Genomic DNA, 18,875 nt, shown 5'->3' with positions numbered 1-18,875 from the left:
GCTGCCCCATCCCTGGCAGTGCTCAAGGCCAGGTTGGACACAGGGGCTTGGAGCAGCTGCTCCAGTGGAAGGTGTTGGTGTTGGAGCTGGATGACTTTATGGTCCCTTGCAACCCAAACCAGTCTGGGATTCTACGATGAAATTCACAACAACAACAGCAGCACCGTACCCCATTCCCCTTGTACACAGCGCTGGTTTCACGTTAACAACCACGTTATTTATGAATGGAATGGTCACTTTCAGACGTTTCCACACTCCACCGCACCACTACTGCCACAGCCACGGCACCAGCCACACTACGCCCCGCCCAGTGGGCGGAGCATCCCATCCCGCTGCTCTGATTGGCTAACGCCAACCCCGCCCCTCTACAGCACCTGCGGTCAGCTCGCGTCCCGCTGCCCTTCGGCTGGAGAGGTGGTGCGCAAGCGCATGACAGCACCCGGCTCTAGCTGCCCATGGCGCTGCCTGACTGGAAAATGCCAACATCTCCCTTTGACCGCAGTAGGCACTCGGGGGAGAGAAACGCGATCCCGCTGCTTTAGGATCGATTCATGTGCTTGTCCGCATTTCTGTTTTACCCCGCTCCATTGTCGGCTTCTCTTGCCCACCCCTCTCAGGCATTCGCTACGAGGAGCCGCTAACCGGCGGGCCCTCTTCCGCTCAGAGGTCCTTCCCCTCCAGGCGTCGCAGCCGGGGCCGCTCGCCGGTGCTGCCCGCTATGTACTACCGGTTCCACGGCTTCACGCAGCGGCTGGTCGGGGCGGCGGCGGCCGAGGCCTACAGCCCGCAGGTAACGGGGCCGCGCCGCCCTCACCTCCCCGTCCTCCCCGCTGCAAGGAGCGGGGCCGGCCGCTGGAGGGGCCCTCCGGCCCGGAGCCGGTGCCGGTGGGGGGGGATCGGGCGTGCTCGGTGTGAGCCGAGGGTGACCTTGGTTGTGCGGGGCTGGGTGTTACAGCAAGGGGGGGACACGCGGTCCTGGCGTGCAGTAGCCCCCCTGGCCCGAGCAGTGGCTGCTGGCATTTTAATCCCCGTCTCTTGTGCCTGCATGCACAAAAACTAACTCCTGAAGGCGTTCACACCCCTGATAGACAGCACACACACACATATAGGGAGGTTTGTTTAAAGCGAAATTAAAACCGGCCGTTCGTCCTTATGATGCTGACCTGTTTACTATGTGTGTAAAGGTTAAGAGCAGCATTATATGGGGTTATACTTTAAATGCTTCAAGCGCATGGTTAATTCTGCAAGAGTGAGGGGAGCCAAGGGAAGAGAGGGTAGATCCTGATTACATCAAGCATTAAGGCATTAAATACATAAAGCATTTCCTACTGGTGAAAAGAGACCACAGAACATGTTTGTTTTATACATACATCAACAGTGAATCCTAAGTAATACTAGGAAGTCTGTAATGTGATTATGTCATGGGCCAAATGCAGTGTGGTTGCTAAGCAGCATTCAGGTTTTTGACTAAACTTCGAAAAACTGAAGTTCCTACAGTTTAGTAATAAACTCCCAAATTCCTCAAAACAACACAACACAAACCCTGGAGATTTAGGATGGGAAGGGTGGTTTTTAAAAAGCCAGACTTCCCAAGGAACTGCCCCAGACAACAGACATACAGAGTATCCCAGACTGGTTTCAGTTGGAAAAGACTTTAAGATCATCCCATTCCAACCCCCTGCTGTGGGCAGGGACCCCTTCCACTGGAGCAGCTGCTCCAAGCCCCTGTGTCCAACCTGGCCTTGAACACTGCCAGGGATGGGGCAGCCACAGCTTCTCTGGGCACCCTGTGCCAGCATCTCAGTTTGGACTAATGAGCTCCAGAGGACCCTTCTATCCTGAATTACCACAAGATCTTAAGTAAAGAGTGGGGTAGCAGTTACTTCCTCATATGGCAGTTTCTTTCCCAAGAATTTTTATCTTACTCTTTTCCCATCACACTTTGGAAGTCTTCCTACTAGTAATAGAGGTGCAAGGCACAGGGAAGACTGTAGGATAAAGTGTTCTAGTCTAAAAGTACATCTGTTCATTAAGTGTATGTCCAACAGGCTCCTGTGCTAGAAAACATTTGCCACTGTTGCATTATTACCTCTTCTGCACAAAGTCATAGCCAAAGAATAAACATTGACACTTCATTCATGTAGAGGAAAGCAAAGGCTAGGTGGCAAAAGGGCTTCAAGCCCAAGCAGTAAAGCATCTCCTTTCTGGAAGAGTATAGCTTAGAACACTATGAATACAGTGTTTCTACATAGGCTTTAGGTCACTGTGACTAATTGTGTGCAATTAATGCATCCCTTGTAGGATCCTAAGAAAAAAAAAAACAACATAAAACCACAGAAAGCTCTGATAAACCACCTGGAGTAAAGCTGTCCTAAAACATGTGGCTTCTGGAGCCCAGGTTGTGCAGTATTACTTAACTTTCTGATCAGCAGGCTCCATTCTGTTATAACAATCATTCCCTTTTAAGTATATCTTTACTTTTGGGGGGATTAAAAAGGCAGAAGCAAGATAAGAGGGGAATAGAGAATTCTCTGTTATCCCACATTCTATTCTATTAATGAATATTAGATATGAATATCATTACACTAGATATGATAAATCATGAATTCTTGACATCTTCTAGATAAAGATGCTGTAGTGTCATATATCATAACTGGGTTGTAAAAGGTCCATGCAAAACTAGCTTCACAGATAAGTATCACTGCAGATAGAAACAAAGGCTAGAGAGATCACACTTGTGTGCTCTGCAAGCAGGAAGGAGAACACCCAAGGCACAGAAATAGTTCTCTTGCAGAACACTGATTCCTTTATAGGTTATCATCAGGCATTGTGTTTTATTTCAGTGCCACCCCTGACATGTGAAAACCAGCTTTCTGAGAGAATATAATAGAGAAGATGAGATTGTCTCCAAGCAGGAGCATTTCACACAAGTCTCACTTCACAGGTGTGGGGTTTTCAGACTCATGAAAGAAACTCTGTCTTTTGTGTCTGGCTCATCATTCACACAGCTTAGTCCTCAACTAAGGAAGCAAACAAGCTATGCACAAGGGAACAGAAAATAGCTGCATTTTCAAGTCACCTTCAGTCCCTTTTTACAGCGTTCTGAGGCCAGCTTTTTGGTAGAATTTGCCTTTTTGTGGCACATTCAGGTGCATCATTCTGATTACACTGAAAAATAGAGACTAAAATAGGAAAGAAATCACTTGAGTGAATAGATGCCAAGTCCAAAATGAAGTAAATTCTTTTTCCTACCCATTTCATTGCTGTATTTAATAAAACCATAGCTCAGCGTGTAAAACAATTTGCTCTTTATACCTCTGTTTATCTTGATGTTTCTGCAAAAATGAAGACATCCTGCAACTCAAATCCTGCTTGGTCAAACGTGCAGTGTAACAATTCACTCAATTCTGTGCTGTTCCATTCTGATGTTTCCCAACATTGTTCTAATGCAGGTTTAAGCTTAGTGGGGGCTTGCAAAGTATCATAACAGCTTAGCCTAAGCAAAAAAATCTCATAGTCTGAAACCTGTGGTGTTCTTTCCATCTCAGTGCTGGCATTCTTAGAAGACTTAATTTTCCATTTAGCAAAGTTATATACAGTAGTATGAATAACTTAGCCTGTTTGAATAAACAGGAGGTTAAAAACTACTACTCACATTTAGGAGGATAATGACTGCCATCTCTGCTACAAATTCAGTATAAACTATTACTTCAAACAGTTGGCTGGTGTGTACAAAGAGTGGGATCAGTTTCAGATGCTGTCAGGTGAGGATGACTATGTGAGCTTTTCCCTAGTTCAAGCCTGACTATGATCCTAGTAGAAATTTAGTAGTACTACCATATCTTGACCTGATGCAACTACTTCTGCCTGTGGCTGTTTAAAAACCCCACAAAACACGGATCTGGTGACTTCAGCAGTTATGAATTGCTTGGAGTTAGTTGAGAAATTATCATGATTAACCTCTGCTCTAGATGGTACTTAAAATGTACACAAAATCACTTTTACTTACTTGTGTCTTCCTAATACAAACAAAGCCTCAACTGATCCTACCTAAAGAATTCCTTGTGTTAGTGGCAACAAATACATTTAACCTCTTACAGGGAGTTATGTTCTACTATGAAGGACATACTATTTAGATGTGTCTGGGTTCAGCAAGCCTATAAAAGCTACTTCAGTGCATGCTGTGAAATACGAATTCTCAGCTTAACTTTTTTACCTGTTTCCCCTTTGTCATTTTGGTCCCTCCCTCAGTTTTCTCTACTTCCTCATTCTCTGATCTGTTTGAGCAATTCCCCTAACATGTAATAGCTGAAGTGTGGTGGTATTGCCGTGAAACTGCTCCAAATCCTGAACTGGTTTGGGCTGCCATAGAAATGCAAATCTAACTTGGGAATTCACACTAGCGAGGCAACAAGTTCCTTTTAACTTTGTGCATGTTGCCAAGCTTCAGGCCTGTGACAGGGAAGCAAACACTCTTTACAGAGGGGTAGGCAGGTAATTCTGTTTGTTGGTTTGGATTTCACTGAGGACTTCAGCAGGGCTGATGAAATCAGCTGATGTTGACTCTTCTGCATGAGCACACATCTGCTGTACTTTGTCCAAGGGCTAGAATACATTCATAGAATCATAGAATAGTTAGGGTTGGAAAGGACCTTAAGGTCATCTAGATCCAACCCCCTGCCATGGGCAGGGACACCTCACACTGAACCATGCCACCCAAGACTCCATCCAACCTGGCCTTGAGCACTGCCAGGGATGGGGCAGCCACAACTTCTCTGGGCACCCTCACAGGGAACAGCTTCTGCCTTAGATCTAACCTGAACTTGCCCTGTTTCAGTCTGAACCCATCACCCCTTGTCCTGTGGCTGCAGTCCCTGATGAAGAGTCCCTCTCCAGCACCCTCATAGGAAACACCTCTTACACTGAAGGTTTCTCTTCAGCCATGCAAAGCTGCTCATGGGGAGTACATTGAGAAATCAGAAAGCATGCTTACATGTTCCTGCTAAGCCCTGACCCAAAGATTTAGCTCAGAAACCAGTGTGCCAACCACATGTCGTTAGCTCATTGTCACAGGTCATAATACCAGCTAAACATTCTTTCTAATGTATCCTTGTAATGACTGGCAGTGCCTGCCTAATGTGACAATTGCTGCATTTGCAAGTGTTATATTCCTTGATATTTTAATCTTTATTTATGCAGGGACTCAAACCAATAGTTTCCACTGAATCCCCAGCTCTGACAACACCTAAACTTGCTTCAGATATACCAGCAACTGATACTTTCTTGGGTAAAAACAAGGTGCCAGACCTACAGAAACTTTTTCAGGTAATGAAAAATTAGAGTAACTTAAAGAAAACAAGAGTGAGACCATATCTTTCCCTATTTTAATGTAGCTAACTACCTCTGTCATTCTACCAGACCAGCATTTTGTAAAGTCTCATTAAGAAAGTGTCAAGTATGGTATAACCTGTATACTTGTACTGTACTACAAGGTAGTATATGCCTTACAGAGGAGATGAATACAGAAAGTGCCAAGTCTAATAACATTGTCTGCCTTTTCCCTGCCTTCAGAGGATTCTTATATTATTTGACACCTGGAAACACTTTTTGCCTGGGAATCCAAGTATCTGCCTTAAAGCAGATCTGAAGGAGCAGAGCAGATCATTACTGTTGTGTGTATACTGGGAAGCTGTTTATAAGGCTGTAGAAAAGTGAAGTTCTCAAAGCCAGTTTGTTACTTATGCAATTTCTAAGTGTCCTAGGACTTTGCATAAAACAAATCGGTTAATTCTTAAGAGAGTTCAAGCATGTGCTTTACATAACATTCCCTCTTCTCTTACCCACTGCTTGCATTTGGAATGTGTGGGGCTGACTTAGAAAATCACTTTTTATATCTATCTTTACACATTCATTTCTTAGTGACACTTTTTCCATCCAGATCCTCTTGAGAAATACTGCAAGATACATTCTCTCTGCCTGCACTTAACAGCTTTGGCTAATAAATTAACTTGCCTTTGCATTTGTCTTGCTAAATGAAAACTACATAATACACTTGATTGCAGATAGCCTGTTTGTCAGGAGATTTTCCCATGTGGAATTCTTTTAATTCACCCAAATTAAGCTTGTTTCTTATGGTCTTGATATGGGTATTCACTTCCTTTTTTGTTCTGTGTTTCCCTCCTTCCCACAGAAACCAGATGGGCTGCCAGTACACCTGAAACGAGGAGTTCCAGACAGGCTGCTTTATCGGACCACTATGGCTCTAACAATAGGCGGGACAATCTACTGTCTAGTAGCACTGTACATGGCCTCACAACCAAGAACCCAAAAATGAACCACAACTCATGGGACTCATGCCACTTCTCTGAAGGACCTCCTGCATGTCTCTGCACTCGCTTTCATTCGGAGTTCATGGGGGGTTCCTTATTCAAGTCACATATCTCTGAGAAAAGGTTATTAAATCGGTTGCCTTATGTGTTCTAAAAGTCAATGTAAACCAACATAAAGACATATTTTAACATGGTTTCAGCTTTGTACTTGTTGTCTTGCAGGAGCGTGTGGATAGCTGGAGAAGGTGAAGGGTTTTCTTCCTTCCAGCTTAAACAGTTAGAGGGAGGACAGGAGAAATGCTTTGTGGGCTGTGCTCCACATTCCTTAGTGGGGGGCTGCTGCTGGCTTTCAGAAGAATAACAGCAACTCATTATTAACAACATGGTGGGAGCCTGTTTCTGTCACACACAGCTCATTTTACATAAGCAGGTGGCAGTGGAACTTCTCCAGATGCTGGTATATCTTAAATAATGTCAGCATCACAGTATGCAGCAGAGAGCACCAGTGTTGTAGCATCAGTTATACCAGTTTTTGGACTTCTATTTGTCAGACTGTGCAATAAAGGTAACTACACAAGCAGTAAAAAGGCAACTCCTGAAAAGTTCCAGAGTACTTCAGCTGGCTCAAAAGTGCAATAAACATATTGGTACACTTTAGGGTCAGTTCAACTCATAGATCTCAAAGCAGACAACTGGTTCAGTTACCTTGCTGCAGTCTTTTCAAGATGATAATCCTCTTACAACCCACTCTCACAACTCACTGGGTGTTTCACTATAATTTTTGATTACAGGTAACTGTCCTAACTCAGCTGCCTGTTCTCAGTGCACACACATAGCTGTTTATGTACACAAATACAAGCACATTTCCTTTGCTGTGTGAGTGGAAGAGAGAAGCCAGTAAACCTCTTTATTAATTCTCTTGCCTTTGTAATACAGCCTTGAGCTGCAAGTTTCACACAAGTCTTAAAAAGAAAAAAGCATTCTCTAATTTGATAGATCGTCCTCTGACTACGAACATCAAGTGTTCACTTGTGGTCAGACAGGCTATGGAGAAGCCTGGCTTCACTGGCTTCTGTAAAGGCCCATCTCTTTCAAAACTGTGCAGAAACCACTTTCCATATAAATAAGCAAAATCATTAATAAAGGAACCTGAAATTCTCTTTTTCTCCAATCTTTCACTAAATGCATTCTGACTTTTTTCCAGTCCAGTTTTATACTCAAAGAACAGTAGAAAACAATGATGCTCTCCAAGAACTGATGGCTGCATTGCCTCTGGTGATAAAACTGGTGACCCTCAGTCACCCATGCTCCCATGGCACCAGGAACCTGGTGCTGTAGGCTGGTTAGTCCTACTAAGAAAAAGGAGGCAAGCACCCTGAAGGTCACTACTGTCTGCTTTCCTTGTGTATCATCTATTAAGCACTGCCTACAAGAGCTGTAGTAAAGGATGCTTTACACACACAAACTTCACAGGGTGAGCTTTGCTCAGAAAATGTCTATTTGCAGTGAGTTTAGAAACTCCAGTGCTTTTAGAATTCACACATCGGATAACAACTCTCTGCTTGTTGGTAAGGTAGGTGTGGAGAAAGCAACTCAGCTGTTATCACAGAGCCCATTAACCAGTGGAAATACTCTGCCAAGTGCTGTGGAATGAACAACCACTGGCACTTATCGCTCAGGTCCAGCTGTCAGAAAGGGAAGTCAGCTGGGAGATGGGGTTTGTGTATTGCTAGAGAGGTCACGGTTGGAACTATTCATATCAGAACTGTTTTCCTGTTGCCCTGGGTCAGGTTATTTCCAGCTCTGTGTCAACAGCTAAAAACGAGTACTACAGGAAACAGAAAACACCATCGAGTTTTGCAAATAACCAGACACTGAATCATCCTTTTGGGGGGTTTTGGTGATTTTTAAAGTGTTTGGATTAGGAAAAACTGTTTTCACTTTACCCTCCTCCAAAAAGCTGACCAGGGGAAGCAGGATGAAAGTGCTGCTTCAGCTTGTCCGATTCCCATGCCTCCTTTAGCTGGAACAAAGCCATTGCTTGCCTGCAGCCATTGGGCAGGGCTCCAGTCCCAAGAGAAAGAGGAGGCTGCATTTCTATATTCCCACATCAACACACTGTGAAGAACAGGAGATCTTGCAAGCTCTAACCAGAAGGTCAGGTTGTGACAGCAAGACGTTGCCTTTTTCCGCAATTAGATTTGAGATCCTCATCAAGAAATGAGGATTCTATAAATCCTTTTCTTCCTAGTTAATAAAAGCTCTGTTAAATATCTACTTTAAACTATTTCTGATACCAGATTTGTGAGGATTCAAGAGGGTTTAAGTGGTTTGAATTCCTGTTTGTGATAGAGCTTATTCAAGACCACCCTTACCTTTAACAGGAGCAGTCAGTCCCTGGCCAATGTTCTATAAGGTTTTAAGTCAGGAGCCCTCGGAGCGAATTGCAGCATCAAGAAGGCTACTTCAGTATTTGCAGTTATCAACCCCAGAGCTAAGTGATTGGGTGCTGCAGTTCTGTTCTGTGTGTTGTGTTTTGGTCATTTGTTTCTTTTTACCTTTAAAGACACTCTCAGTTTTGTACTAGAAATGATGCAGCCTCCCAGCACTGAGAAGTGAACAAACAAGACACAGTTTTAAGTGATAGCTCATACTCCAGTGTTCTGGCTTGAATGCACAGCAGAGACTAAATTATAATGAGCTCTCATACCCCAAGGCACTGGCTTTGGAAGATAAAGCAGCTGAGATTTACAGTACTTGGGAATAAAATCATCTCATGGATAATCATCCATCCCCCATGACATTATCTTATTGCTGAGAGACAGTGGTTTTCCTTCTTAAATGATCTCTCACAACATGAATTCAATAGTTACATCTTTGTAATCCTTTTTAAGTAAGATCTCCTTCCCTACTTCTTATGTGGGAGAAGAGTAAACGCACTTGAGATGATGCTGGGAGTCCCCACCTATCTTCCAGCTGCTTTAGAAAGCAAAGCATGTTAAGGAGAAGATTCCTCCATGGTATTTCAGTATGACCATTTCATCTCTACAGGCTTTTGCCTTGAGATTTTAAATTGTCAATATAAGATTTTAATTACTTGATCTTGCCTTAAAATAAAGCTTGTCGAACCAAAAGGCCTTGTAAGGAATAAAACCCAGACAAAGTAGGAACCTACCCTTACAGACATCAAGAAGCTGAAGAGTGGTTAAGAGGTGTTTTCTCTCTCACACATACATATATATATATATGATTTATTCTATCTTTATCCTCCTTCCTCCAAATTCAAGGCTCCCAGGAGGCTTCAGAAGAGTCACAGATCAGTTTTTCCTACTCTCATCACAAGCCATTACCCCTGCAGATCTCACAGTGTAAAAACATCCAAATGCTTTCACACACAGAGGAAGAAGTGTGTGTATGGGCAAATTACACATACAGTCATGCTCAACTGTTCTAAAACCAAGTTAAAGCCATTTACTTTTCATGCTATGCTATACCCATCTTTCCCCCCACTCTCCAGCTCTTAACCTTAGGGAAAATTTTCACAGGGAGCCAAAGTCTGATCTCTGTTTTAAAATGGAAAGGAGGAAGAACTTGCCTGTACTCTAAGCCTGAGTTTAACCTACAGGCACAAACCCCCCACTTTTGAAGTATTTTGCATATGCAGCACTAATTGCATCTTGCGCTTTTAAAGATGATGAATTTGAGTCAATGCAAGTTAGCTGAAGTGCAAGTGATGCACGAATTGCCAAGAAGTAGAAGCATATTTGCTGGGAGAGGGAGCACAAACATGCCCGTGGATCAGGAAACGGGGTATATGTTGTCACATATGGCATCTCACTGGTATCAGATATTACCTCCTGGTGCTTCTTATATGATACCAGACTGCTTTTGGGTCTGGCACTAGACAGAAGGGACTATTTTATTTGTACATGACCTTAAATAGAAGGAAGTTAAACTCAGTGGTGCATTTCCCACCCAGGCAACTGCAAGCAGCCCATGTCTGGCCTATGGGAAGACATTCATCATCCTCTGGCTCCAAAGAGAGATGATACTCCACACTCAAACATAGTGCTAAGTGACTTTGCCCAGTGCATCCAGTGCTGCAGTACTAGGGAGGTGGGAAGGAGGGGGAAGTACTTTGCTTCACTTCACATCAGCTGCATAGCACTGTCACTTCTCTCCTTGCCTCACTCCCACACTTGTATTCCTTAAGACCATGAACCCTTTTCTACTTCACTTCTCTTCTCTTCCCCACAGCACTTTTAAACATTCAGTGCCACAAAGGGAATGAAATTGTTCCCAAGTGCTTCAAGAGAGTTTCTGGAACGCTCCTGTTGGAAGGGACCCATTTGTCACACTGCAAGTTGGAGCAAGCCCTGGAAATCTCCTTTGTGAAGTATGTGATCCTGTCACCTCCGCAGCTCCCACCCACCCCAGGTACCCAGGCGAACCCCTCACTGCAGTGCAAGTCTATAGCATGCAAACGTAAGGGCCTCAAATGACTTCCTGCTCCCAAGCACCTGACGATGTCAAAGAAATAGAGGAATTACTTCTGCCCTGCAGTATTCCACTTGTTACATCCTCAGCTGTGTATTGTACCCACTTCTGTATCTTCCTTGCAATTCAGTCACACACTCACTATCAACTGCTTTACCTGTTTGTGCTGCCTCAAACACCCTGGATTCCCTCTCCCATTTCATCCCTGCCCTGAATTTGAGCACTCAAAATTAGGAACTCAGGCATTAATTATATTGAGCATCTGTTACAACACGTTCCCTTGAGGCATGGGGCAGACAGCTCACAGCATCCACAGCAGAGGTCAGCACGACCTGCCCCACAAACCAGGTGTTCTTCCCACCACACAAAGCCATTCCTAGCATTTCATGCAGTTATATGTAAGGAAGATCATTAGTGTAATCCTCAGTCTCTTCCCTGCCTGCAAGAGACTGAGCTCTGTCTAATTCACAATACTGCCCAAGTGCAAACTGTGTCTTAAACCAAAAGGATAACAGCACTTCTCTGAAGAGGCAAGAAGAACATGTCTGGGGGAGTGGAGAGCTCATCACTATCAATTCCACCAACTTGACCTGGGCTTGCAGCCTGGAGATCAAAACTAACCGAATGCAGCTTTTCTGGCATAAAGAAGTGCTCCTTGTTAAAGCTTATCCTTGCATAAGTATAAGGAACATGTATCAGTCTTCTGAAATGGAACTGATAAGCACCTCTGCTCCTATGCAGCAGGAAAACCATGCTTCAGCACACTCACTGTTAGCAGCACAGCCCTGCAGGATGAGCAGGAGTCAGCACTCCAGGCTCACAGAACATCACCACCAACACCCTACGTTGGGATAAAGCAGGAGCCCACATGGGTTCCCCCAGATGTGGGGAAACCAAAGGCTCGTAGCACTGTGCCACCAATGAGCTCTGCTTGTGGGAAGGCTTTGAAAGCAAAAGGATGGTTCCTGTCAAGCCCAGAGACCTGCTGGTTTCCCAGTTCACCCAGATGCCTTTCTAAAGCTCTGCAACAGCTTCCTACGGCTGCTGAAGAGCAGACAAGGGGCTGAAATGGCATCCATACATGTTCCCAGCCCGGCAGATAGCACCTCTCAAGTAGAGAGGCTGTGTATTCGATCCCTCTGTACATGGAAAAGAAAGTCATAACACACTATCCAAGTGTGACCATATTAGAACGAATACTCCAGAGGCACATACCCTTCAAGGAATTCCTCATCTGTGTGTGGCAGTTTTTACTTTCACTGACCCACTGGGTTACAACAAAGCCTGGTGTAATACGGATTTCCTGGATTACAAGCTCAAATCCCGAGTTCTTTATTTAAGTTGTATGGGATAAAGCAAACTGAATAGAAATAGAAAGATCCCTCTGCAGCAGTATTAACTTGAGCCATCTCCTGTCCCTGCTGTGCTGTGCACCCTGCCCAGGAGCAGATGTCAGCGTCTGTGCTCCTGCTGATGCTGCTTCTGGGCAGGCAGTCACACACCTATTCACAGTATGGTTGCTCTTGCTTCTAGGACAAGGGAGGTTGGGTGACCATAGAGTAATGAACTCATTTCCATGACACCCATTCCTTTCTTTGTGGATGCGACCACACAGCTGGACTCCACAGCTTCTCTTCTTCAGGCTGAACAGCCCCAGTGTTCTCAGCCTGTCAACTTCCATTGCTTTTATGAGCTATTTCTACTAAGCTTTTGCTGAACAGAACTATCTAGTGTATATTTTGTATGAACAGTTCTGCTCCTAATAACTGAGCTGGTTAAACTCTGTGCATGCATGAGCAATTGTGTGCTTCATTTCTTGAGACCAGCAGACAGATCTGCACACAGGAAGCCTGCAGGTTTCATTCTGGCTTTCAGCTGCACTTCAGGAAACATCTACTTCCAGCAGCATCAATAAGCAAGCAAACTGAATGCTAGCTCCTGTAAGAAACCATTGTGCCAGGCTTGGACCATTGGCTTGAAGAGATTAAACTATGCAAGACCCAGCAAAGCCTGTCTTCACATGAAAGAAGAATATGTTGAAATCCACTCCGGACAAATTGGAGTTTAACAATCTCAGCACTGTCTTCCTTTGGATTTTAACATACATTGGGCAAAAAGGCACCACTAACCCTTCTCCTCATTACTGATTTCAGTTTTACACTGTGAGGAGGTGCAGTGACTGCTCTCCTAGAGCTGTGAACACTGGAGATGTGATGGTCTCCAACTCCACAGCTTGGGAAAGGTTTTAACAAGTGTTTTACTCTTCATGCCTTTCTTGTGTGTGAAAGATTGCAAGGATCCTCTAAGCTATCATTTTTAGAGTCAGCTTTGCTAGTACAGAGTGTGGGGCCAGAACTAGAAGAGCCCTGCCAAGTATGGGATGGTTATTCTCCCCTAGGGCTGAATCAGAACAAGTTTTGTTCCTGGCAAGGCATAAACTCACTTTTAGGTGGTATTTCCATACTCATTATCACCACTTTATCAGCAGAACTTGTGGTGGTTCAGGTTTGCACAGCAACTTTGCCAAGTTTAATTCCTGCTGGCAAAATCCAGGCCAGAGTGGAAAGGGTACACGTGAAAGAACAAAGTCCTTTATGTTTCTGTTATAACAACACATGCAAGGTTAGCATGAAGAGCATTATGGGGGGAAAACCAAACCGAACCAGAACACCTGGCAGAGTTTCTATCCATCTGCACAGATTACAGCAGGAAATCCCTCTGAATCTTTTCCCTCTCAAGATTCCTTCCATATTTAATCAGAAAGATCCAATGGCACAGAGCAATTTCTTTCTTATTAATCAGTTTGTGAAGGGCCACATCATGGACTCATGTCTGCAGAGCTTTAACAACATCAGTGGAAATGCTAACTGTGAGTTTGTGACAGTGTATGTGACCCAGGCTTGATGCCTTTTTGGGACTGCAATGTTAACAGGACACAGAGTATGGAACAAACAATAAAGCAATTATAATGAGAGGCAGCAGCAGTGATGGCACTAACAGTTATAAGCAGCTTCCCAGCCAGTTTTGTGGTGATTGTTTGTGTTCTTAGAGTGATAAGAGACCAATGGATCTACCAGCCTGAATGGTCATGGAGCATCTTTTTGTCACTATAACATTCATGTTTGTAGTATTTATGATAAGCTAAAGATCAGAAGCTGTGATCTGTACAGTAAAAAGAACATACAGAGTATTTCTGAAGCTTTAAATGCCAATAAAAAGCCCAGCAAAACACTGGATTTTCTCAAAGCCATCACACAAACACATATACTGTTCCTTACTGGTTTTTCCTCCTTATACAGATGGAACTACTCACTGAATTCAGTCCAAGCCCAAGTATCATTTAACTTCCACAGAAAGTGGCTCCCTTAACAGGAGAAAACTCATCTGGTTCTTGTGTGAATGGCTCAGTGGTGTTCTAGCAAGTGCATTTACCCTTCACAGGGCTAAAATATTAGAGCATGAGCACTAGAATAGAGCATACAAGGCAGAAGAAAATAGGGATCTAGGACAGAAGCTCATTTTAAGGCTGATTTAGCATAACAACAACTGGAAGAAAAGGTACAGAGGGGAAAAAAAGCCTTGTGAGGCTTTAGAGTGAACTATAATAGATTATAGTAAAAGCAGACCTGTATACACAAGCTGAAACCCACCTTCTGCTTCTTAAAGGCAAAAGTGGAAGTGGCATCAGCAACAGAAATCCTATGAATCAGGACACAGTTGCCTCCCTACAACATCCAAACTATTCTGCAAAGTCATCACCCACATAGTTTAACTTCCTGCTCTTCTATTAGGGCTAATACAAATAATTCCATTTACAACAGAGACACTGCTCTAGCAGTGGATGGCAGAAGACAGACGTTCCATTACAGACCATTAAGTGTTGTGTATGAGCAGAAGGCCAGGAGGGTATCCAGACATCTCAGTGAAGAGGGTATTTGTTTCCAAGTGTTTCAAGATGAACATCTGCTGAGACCAGAGCTCCAGAGCTCTGGATGAACGTTTGAAATGATGAAGAGGTCTGTGGATGAGTGTTTTAAAGTGATTTGATTTCTACTCTATGAGGCAGAACACTCAAGAGTTTAATAACACAACCTGAAGCACTGTTTTCTGTCTGGTGCTTAAGGCTCTATTAATAAAGTGACTGTATTGCTTCTTCTAGATAGAATGATTTGGAAATGATGTCTGATTCATCATCCTCTAGGTTTTACCCTCGCTACTGAGTGATGATGTTCACCTTTCATGTTTCCTTGTCGATGACCTGTTCTCCATTCCAGAAATATGGAAAACTCAGTATAATCACATGTTCGAAACATTTTTATTTGAATTTGATAAATATGTGATAATAATGCAACCTAAAATTATGCTAAGACTGACCATTGCTTTGAAAGGAGCACATTCCTGAGCACACAAAGGGAATGAGCAAAAATAAAAGCCTGTTTTATATGGGGCTATATGAAAGGGAAACATGAAAGGCTGGAATACCATCCTTAGCTGTCTTCCATTCAAACATTGCCACTGTTATAATAGGAGCTTTGCTGAAAACCTGCAATATGTTACTTTACTAACCAACTCTTAGCCATGTGTCCCAGTAAAGGACTATAGCCCCTGTCAGACTACTGACCACTGGCAGTTCAGCTTCACAAAGCCAACAGCAAGCCCCTGACAGGGTTAAAGCATGGTGGCCATCGGGATGACTTTGCCTAAGACTGACCTCAGGAATTAATCTTGCTCCTACAAAGAGCCTAGGTCTCCTTTAATGTTTTAACCAGCCTATAGACAACATGTAAGTGATCCGGAGCTATGGACAGCCTGACAGACAGAACTACAGCTGGCAAATCAGCCCCAACAAGTAACAAGCAGCTGCTGAATCCTGCTGCTGTTCCCAACACTGGGAGCACAAATCTCAGCTTTCTGCTCTCTCAAGGCAGTGATTTTCAGAAGTTCTCAGGAATTCCAATTTCTATCATTTGAAGGAGATCAACAAACAGGTTTCACATCATTATCAGTGGGAGACTGACAGAGGGACTATGAATATCACATATTGTATAACTACCTCACTGTGTTGCTATAAGCCTTATTCCTTGATAGAGCATGACAGAGCCGCAAATGAGCCCTTTGGCCAAAGCAAAGAGGAGAAGTGGCAGTGCAATACTCTATAGGAGGCAGAGAGCTAGCTAGTGTAACTTGTGATGGCTCATAGGATCCAAACAATGTGGCCAAGATGGTTTGTGAGCATCACTGTCCTCCTTAAGGTGCCCAGACTGCAGTATGTCAGAGGTACATCGCTACCCTCATCTGTCAGAGTGCTGTAATTCAGCTGTACCTTCTACCAGGCACAGTAGTACCACAAGGTCTACATTATTTACTAGTTAAATGAGGCATTGTAATCAACCTGCAGTTTTATACTGCAGTGTAATGTGCAGTATAACATATGCAATACCTGATAACACTATCAATTAAATATCCAGAAGGAAAAAAGACCCCAAACCTGAAAGTCAGTATTTGCCCCAGGTCAAGATGGGAATGCTGAGCACTAAGCAGGATAAAAGGGGAGCAAGAAATACAGGCTTTGCCCTAAAATGCTTTCTGGTGAGCCTCATCTCTGTAGACAAAGGTACAATTCACAGAAGCATGTAACAATTCAGTGGCAGACAACAGCCAGAGTATTGAAGACCCCACTAACTTCACACTGCTACATTTAGGGTACCATCAGCAGCAACCAGTATAGAAAATACCCATGCTGCAGTACAACACTGTGTAAGTCACGAGTTAACGAGGACAAATTACACTAACCAACAGTGTAAATGGCATCCAGCTTTGTGGGTCATCAAACAGTATTTGTGTTCAATAAAAGAATAAAGAGGTTCAGCAAGTTTCCATCATGCCGCAGGCATATCCTCTCCACACAGCACCATTCCCTAGCAACACACAGCATTATTATTAGCAGCTTAAGTCCCAAGGTTATTAGTGAGCTATGAACTCAACTCTCTGAAGATACAAGCCTCTAACGCTTTTATTGCTCTCATTCACCAGCTGGTGTTTTAATCATTATATGTTGCCTCATTAAAAAGCATTACATTAATTCTGTATATGATTAGAATCCGCAAAGCCTGTTGCTCGCGAGGCACTGTGTTTCCCATAGCATCTCAGAGCACCCTCAGGTTCGTGCTAGAGCACCAATTGTATTAAGAAAGGTAAAAGTACTGCTGTATAATCAAGCCCTCTGGTCCGTGGAAGCACAGCTGAGGACTGCATTCACTGCTCACTGGGTAAGAGATCTTCAGCATCATTGTGCTCTATGTTCTGCTGGCTCAGCTACAGGCCATGTCCCCCTTCAGAGATGAAACTTCTGCTTCATCCTTTGGGCTTCACTCTCCTCATTTGCTGTTTCTGCTCTAATGCAGATAGTTCTGACTCAATTTAGAGGGCTCAGGTTTAGGAAGAATGTGGCCTTCTCCCAGTTCCAGTTATAGCCAATATGCACCATTCCCAGTTTATTCCATCTAATGACAGGAGTGCAGGTCCTATTGAGTACCTCTTTTTCAGAGGAATGGGAATTGAGACTGGGAAGACTTTGTGTCAATCCCCCTCCTGTCATTAGGAAGCACCACAGCTTGAAGCTCTGAACAGAACCATGAGGCAAATCAGTGTCTCCAAGTCTCAGGCTTGAGAGGCTGACCCCATTTGGGAGCCATTGAGAGATCAGTGGGTGCATGATGAGTCTCAGTCCCACCATCCCACCCCCTGTTCCAGTGATGGGGGACAGTAGCTGGCAGGCTGGTTTATGGCCAGGCTGGTAAATTCACACAAACTCCCACTTGTTGGCATCGATCAGATGGCTGAAATACCACATCAGAGTGCTGCCAGATCTCTCCCTGCCCATGCAACCCCTCCGGATGGTACCCATGGTACCACAGGCTGTGGTTCGCTGTCAATCCCTCAGCACAAATACACAAGTAATGCAAATGCTGGACCTAGGGCCAGGACAAGGATCTGGTCTTGGTGCAATTCAGGCTAACCCTGTGCTTCCAAGGTTCTGGCTCAACCCTCAAGCCCAGCTTCATCCTCATCCTCATCCCTTCCTTTCTATCATTGAGCCTTAAGCAGGAATGTGGGGATGCTCCTACATGAGCTTGCCATTCCTCCTCCTGTTCAGCAGCAGCAGCCATTCTCTCACTGTAGTCTACACTCTAAGACTCATTACTCTAAATATATCTACCAATGGAACAGCCCTCTTTCCATCTGCAATCAGGTACGAGCACGCTCCAAGTCCTTCCTCATCTGACTACATTACTGTTCATTGATTCCCTTCCTTAGTGTTGTTATTGCAGCTTCGCAATACTGGGTCAGTGCTGCCTACTGACATGACCAGCTTCAGCTGAACAACTCAACCCTGTCCGCCTAGGCTTTCCTATCAGTCAAATAAGCACATTTATGGTCTCATCTGTTTGCAAAGCTGAGTCCTGTTCATAAGAGTATTGTGGACCAATATGTAACATCATCTGCAGGAAGAAATGTGCAAACATTTCCAGTCTAATTTGGGGGTTTAATTATATTTGCATTCTATTTCCAGCTGGAACATGACTAATTTCTATCTGAGGCTGCCTTTAAGAAGCATGGGTGCTAGATGGTTAAGACAAAAACTAAAAGACAAAGGGAGAAATTACACCTTCTAAGAGAAGAATATTGAAACAACAACAGAACTCCCCCAAAGTCAAGATATATGTCAATATGAAGTACGAGCTATGGTTTAATATCTGAAAGGGGGCAAAGACATCCAGTGCAGTAAAACGTCTTCACTGTGCTCAAGACAACTTCCAATTGTGAAACTTAGAGTTAAAGAAACTGTACTCCAAAACATAAACACATTCATAGCCAAGATGGGCAGAATCCAGACCTGCAACTGACCTGCCCTCCTCATAGTCCCCTTCTCTTTCCCCTTTGACACACCTTATATGGCCCCTTCATGAACAGTTCACAACTCCCCTCCTGGCCCCTCTACTTCTCATGTCCCTGCACCTATGCATCGACAGACATTTCATGCCCAGC

The 18,875-nt window shown here is 43.9% G+C and overlaps 1 protein-coding gene across 2 annotated transcripts; it reads left to right on the top strand.

Annotated features, from left to right (window-relative positions):
• The first annotated feature begins 665 nt into the window (after positions 1 to 665).
• Positions 666 to 6,523, top strand: COX7A2L (cytochrome c oxidase subunit 7A2 like). 2 transcript variants are annotated; one of them, XM_034060722.1, is made up of 3 exons: positions 668 to 790; positions 5,200 to 5,325; positions 6,191 to 6,523. In XM_034060722.1, exons 1-3 carry the CDS (start codon positions 719 to 721, stop codon positions 6,332 to 6,334), a joined length of 342 nt encoding a protein of 113 aa, XP_033916613.1. In that variant the 5' UTR covers positions 668 to 718; the 3' UTR covers positions 6,335 to 6,523. The 2 variants fall into 2 exon arrangements, with proteins under 2 accessions (XP_033916614.1, XP_033916613.1); XM_034060723.1 differs by lacking the exon at positions 5,200 to 5,325 and having other exon boundaries at positions 666 to 790.
• Positions 6,524 to 18,875: the final 12,352 nt, after the last annotated feature.

Source organism: Melopsittacus undulatus, chromosome 3 (genome assembly GCF_012275295.1).
Source record: "Melopsittacus undulatus isolate bMelUnd1 chromosome 3, bMelUnd1.mat.Z, whole genome shotgun sequence".
Classification (NCBI taxonomy): domain Eukaryota; kingdom Metazoa; phylum Chordata; class Aves; order Psittaciformes; family Psittaculidae; genus Melopsittacus; species Melopsittacus undulatus.
This window is presented reverse-complemented; position numbering and strand designations above follow the sequence as displayed.

What these genes read in the sequence shown, in the direction of transcription:
- COX7A2L (XM_034060722.1), top strand. Translation starts at nt 719, where the DNA reads ATGTACTACCGGTTCCACGGCTTCACGCAGCGGCTGGTCGGGGCGGCG. An exon ending in CCGAGGCCTACAGCCCGCAG is followed by an intron (nt 791 to 5,199) that starts GTAACGGGGCCG and finishes TTATTTATGCAG; the next exon opens with GGACTCAAACCAATAGTTTC. An exon ending in ACCTACAGAAACTTTTTCAG is followed by an intron (nt 5,326 to 6,190) that starts GTAATGAAAAAT and finishes TCCTTCCCACAG; the next exon opens with AAACCAGATGGGCTGCCAGT.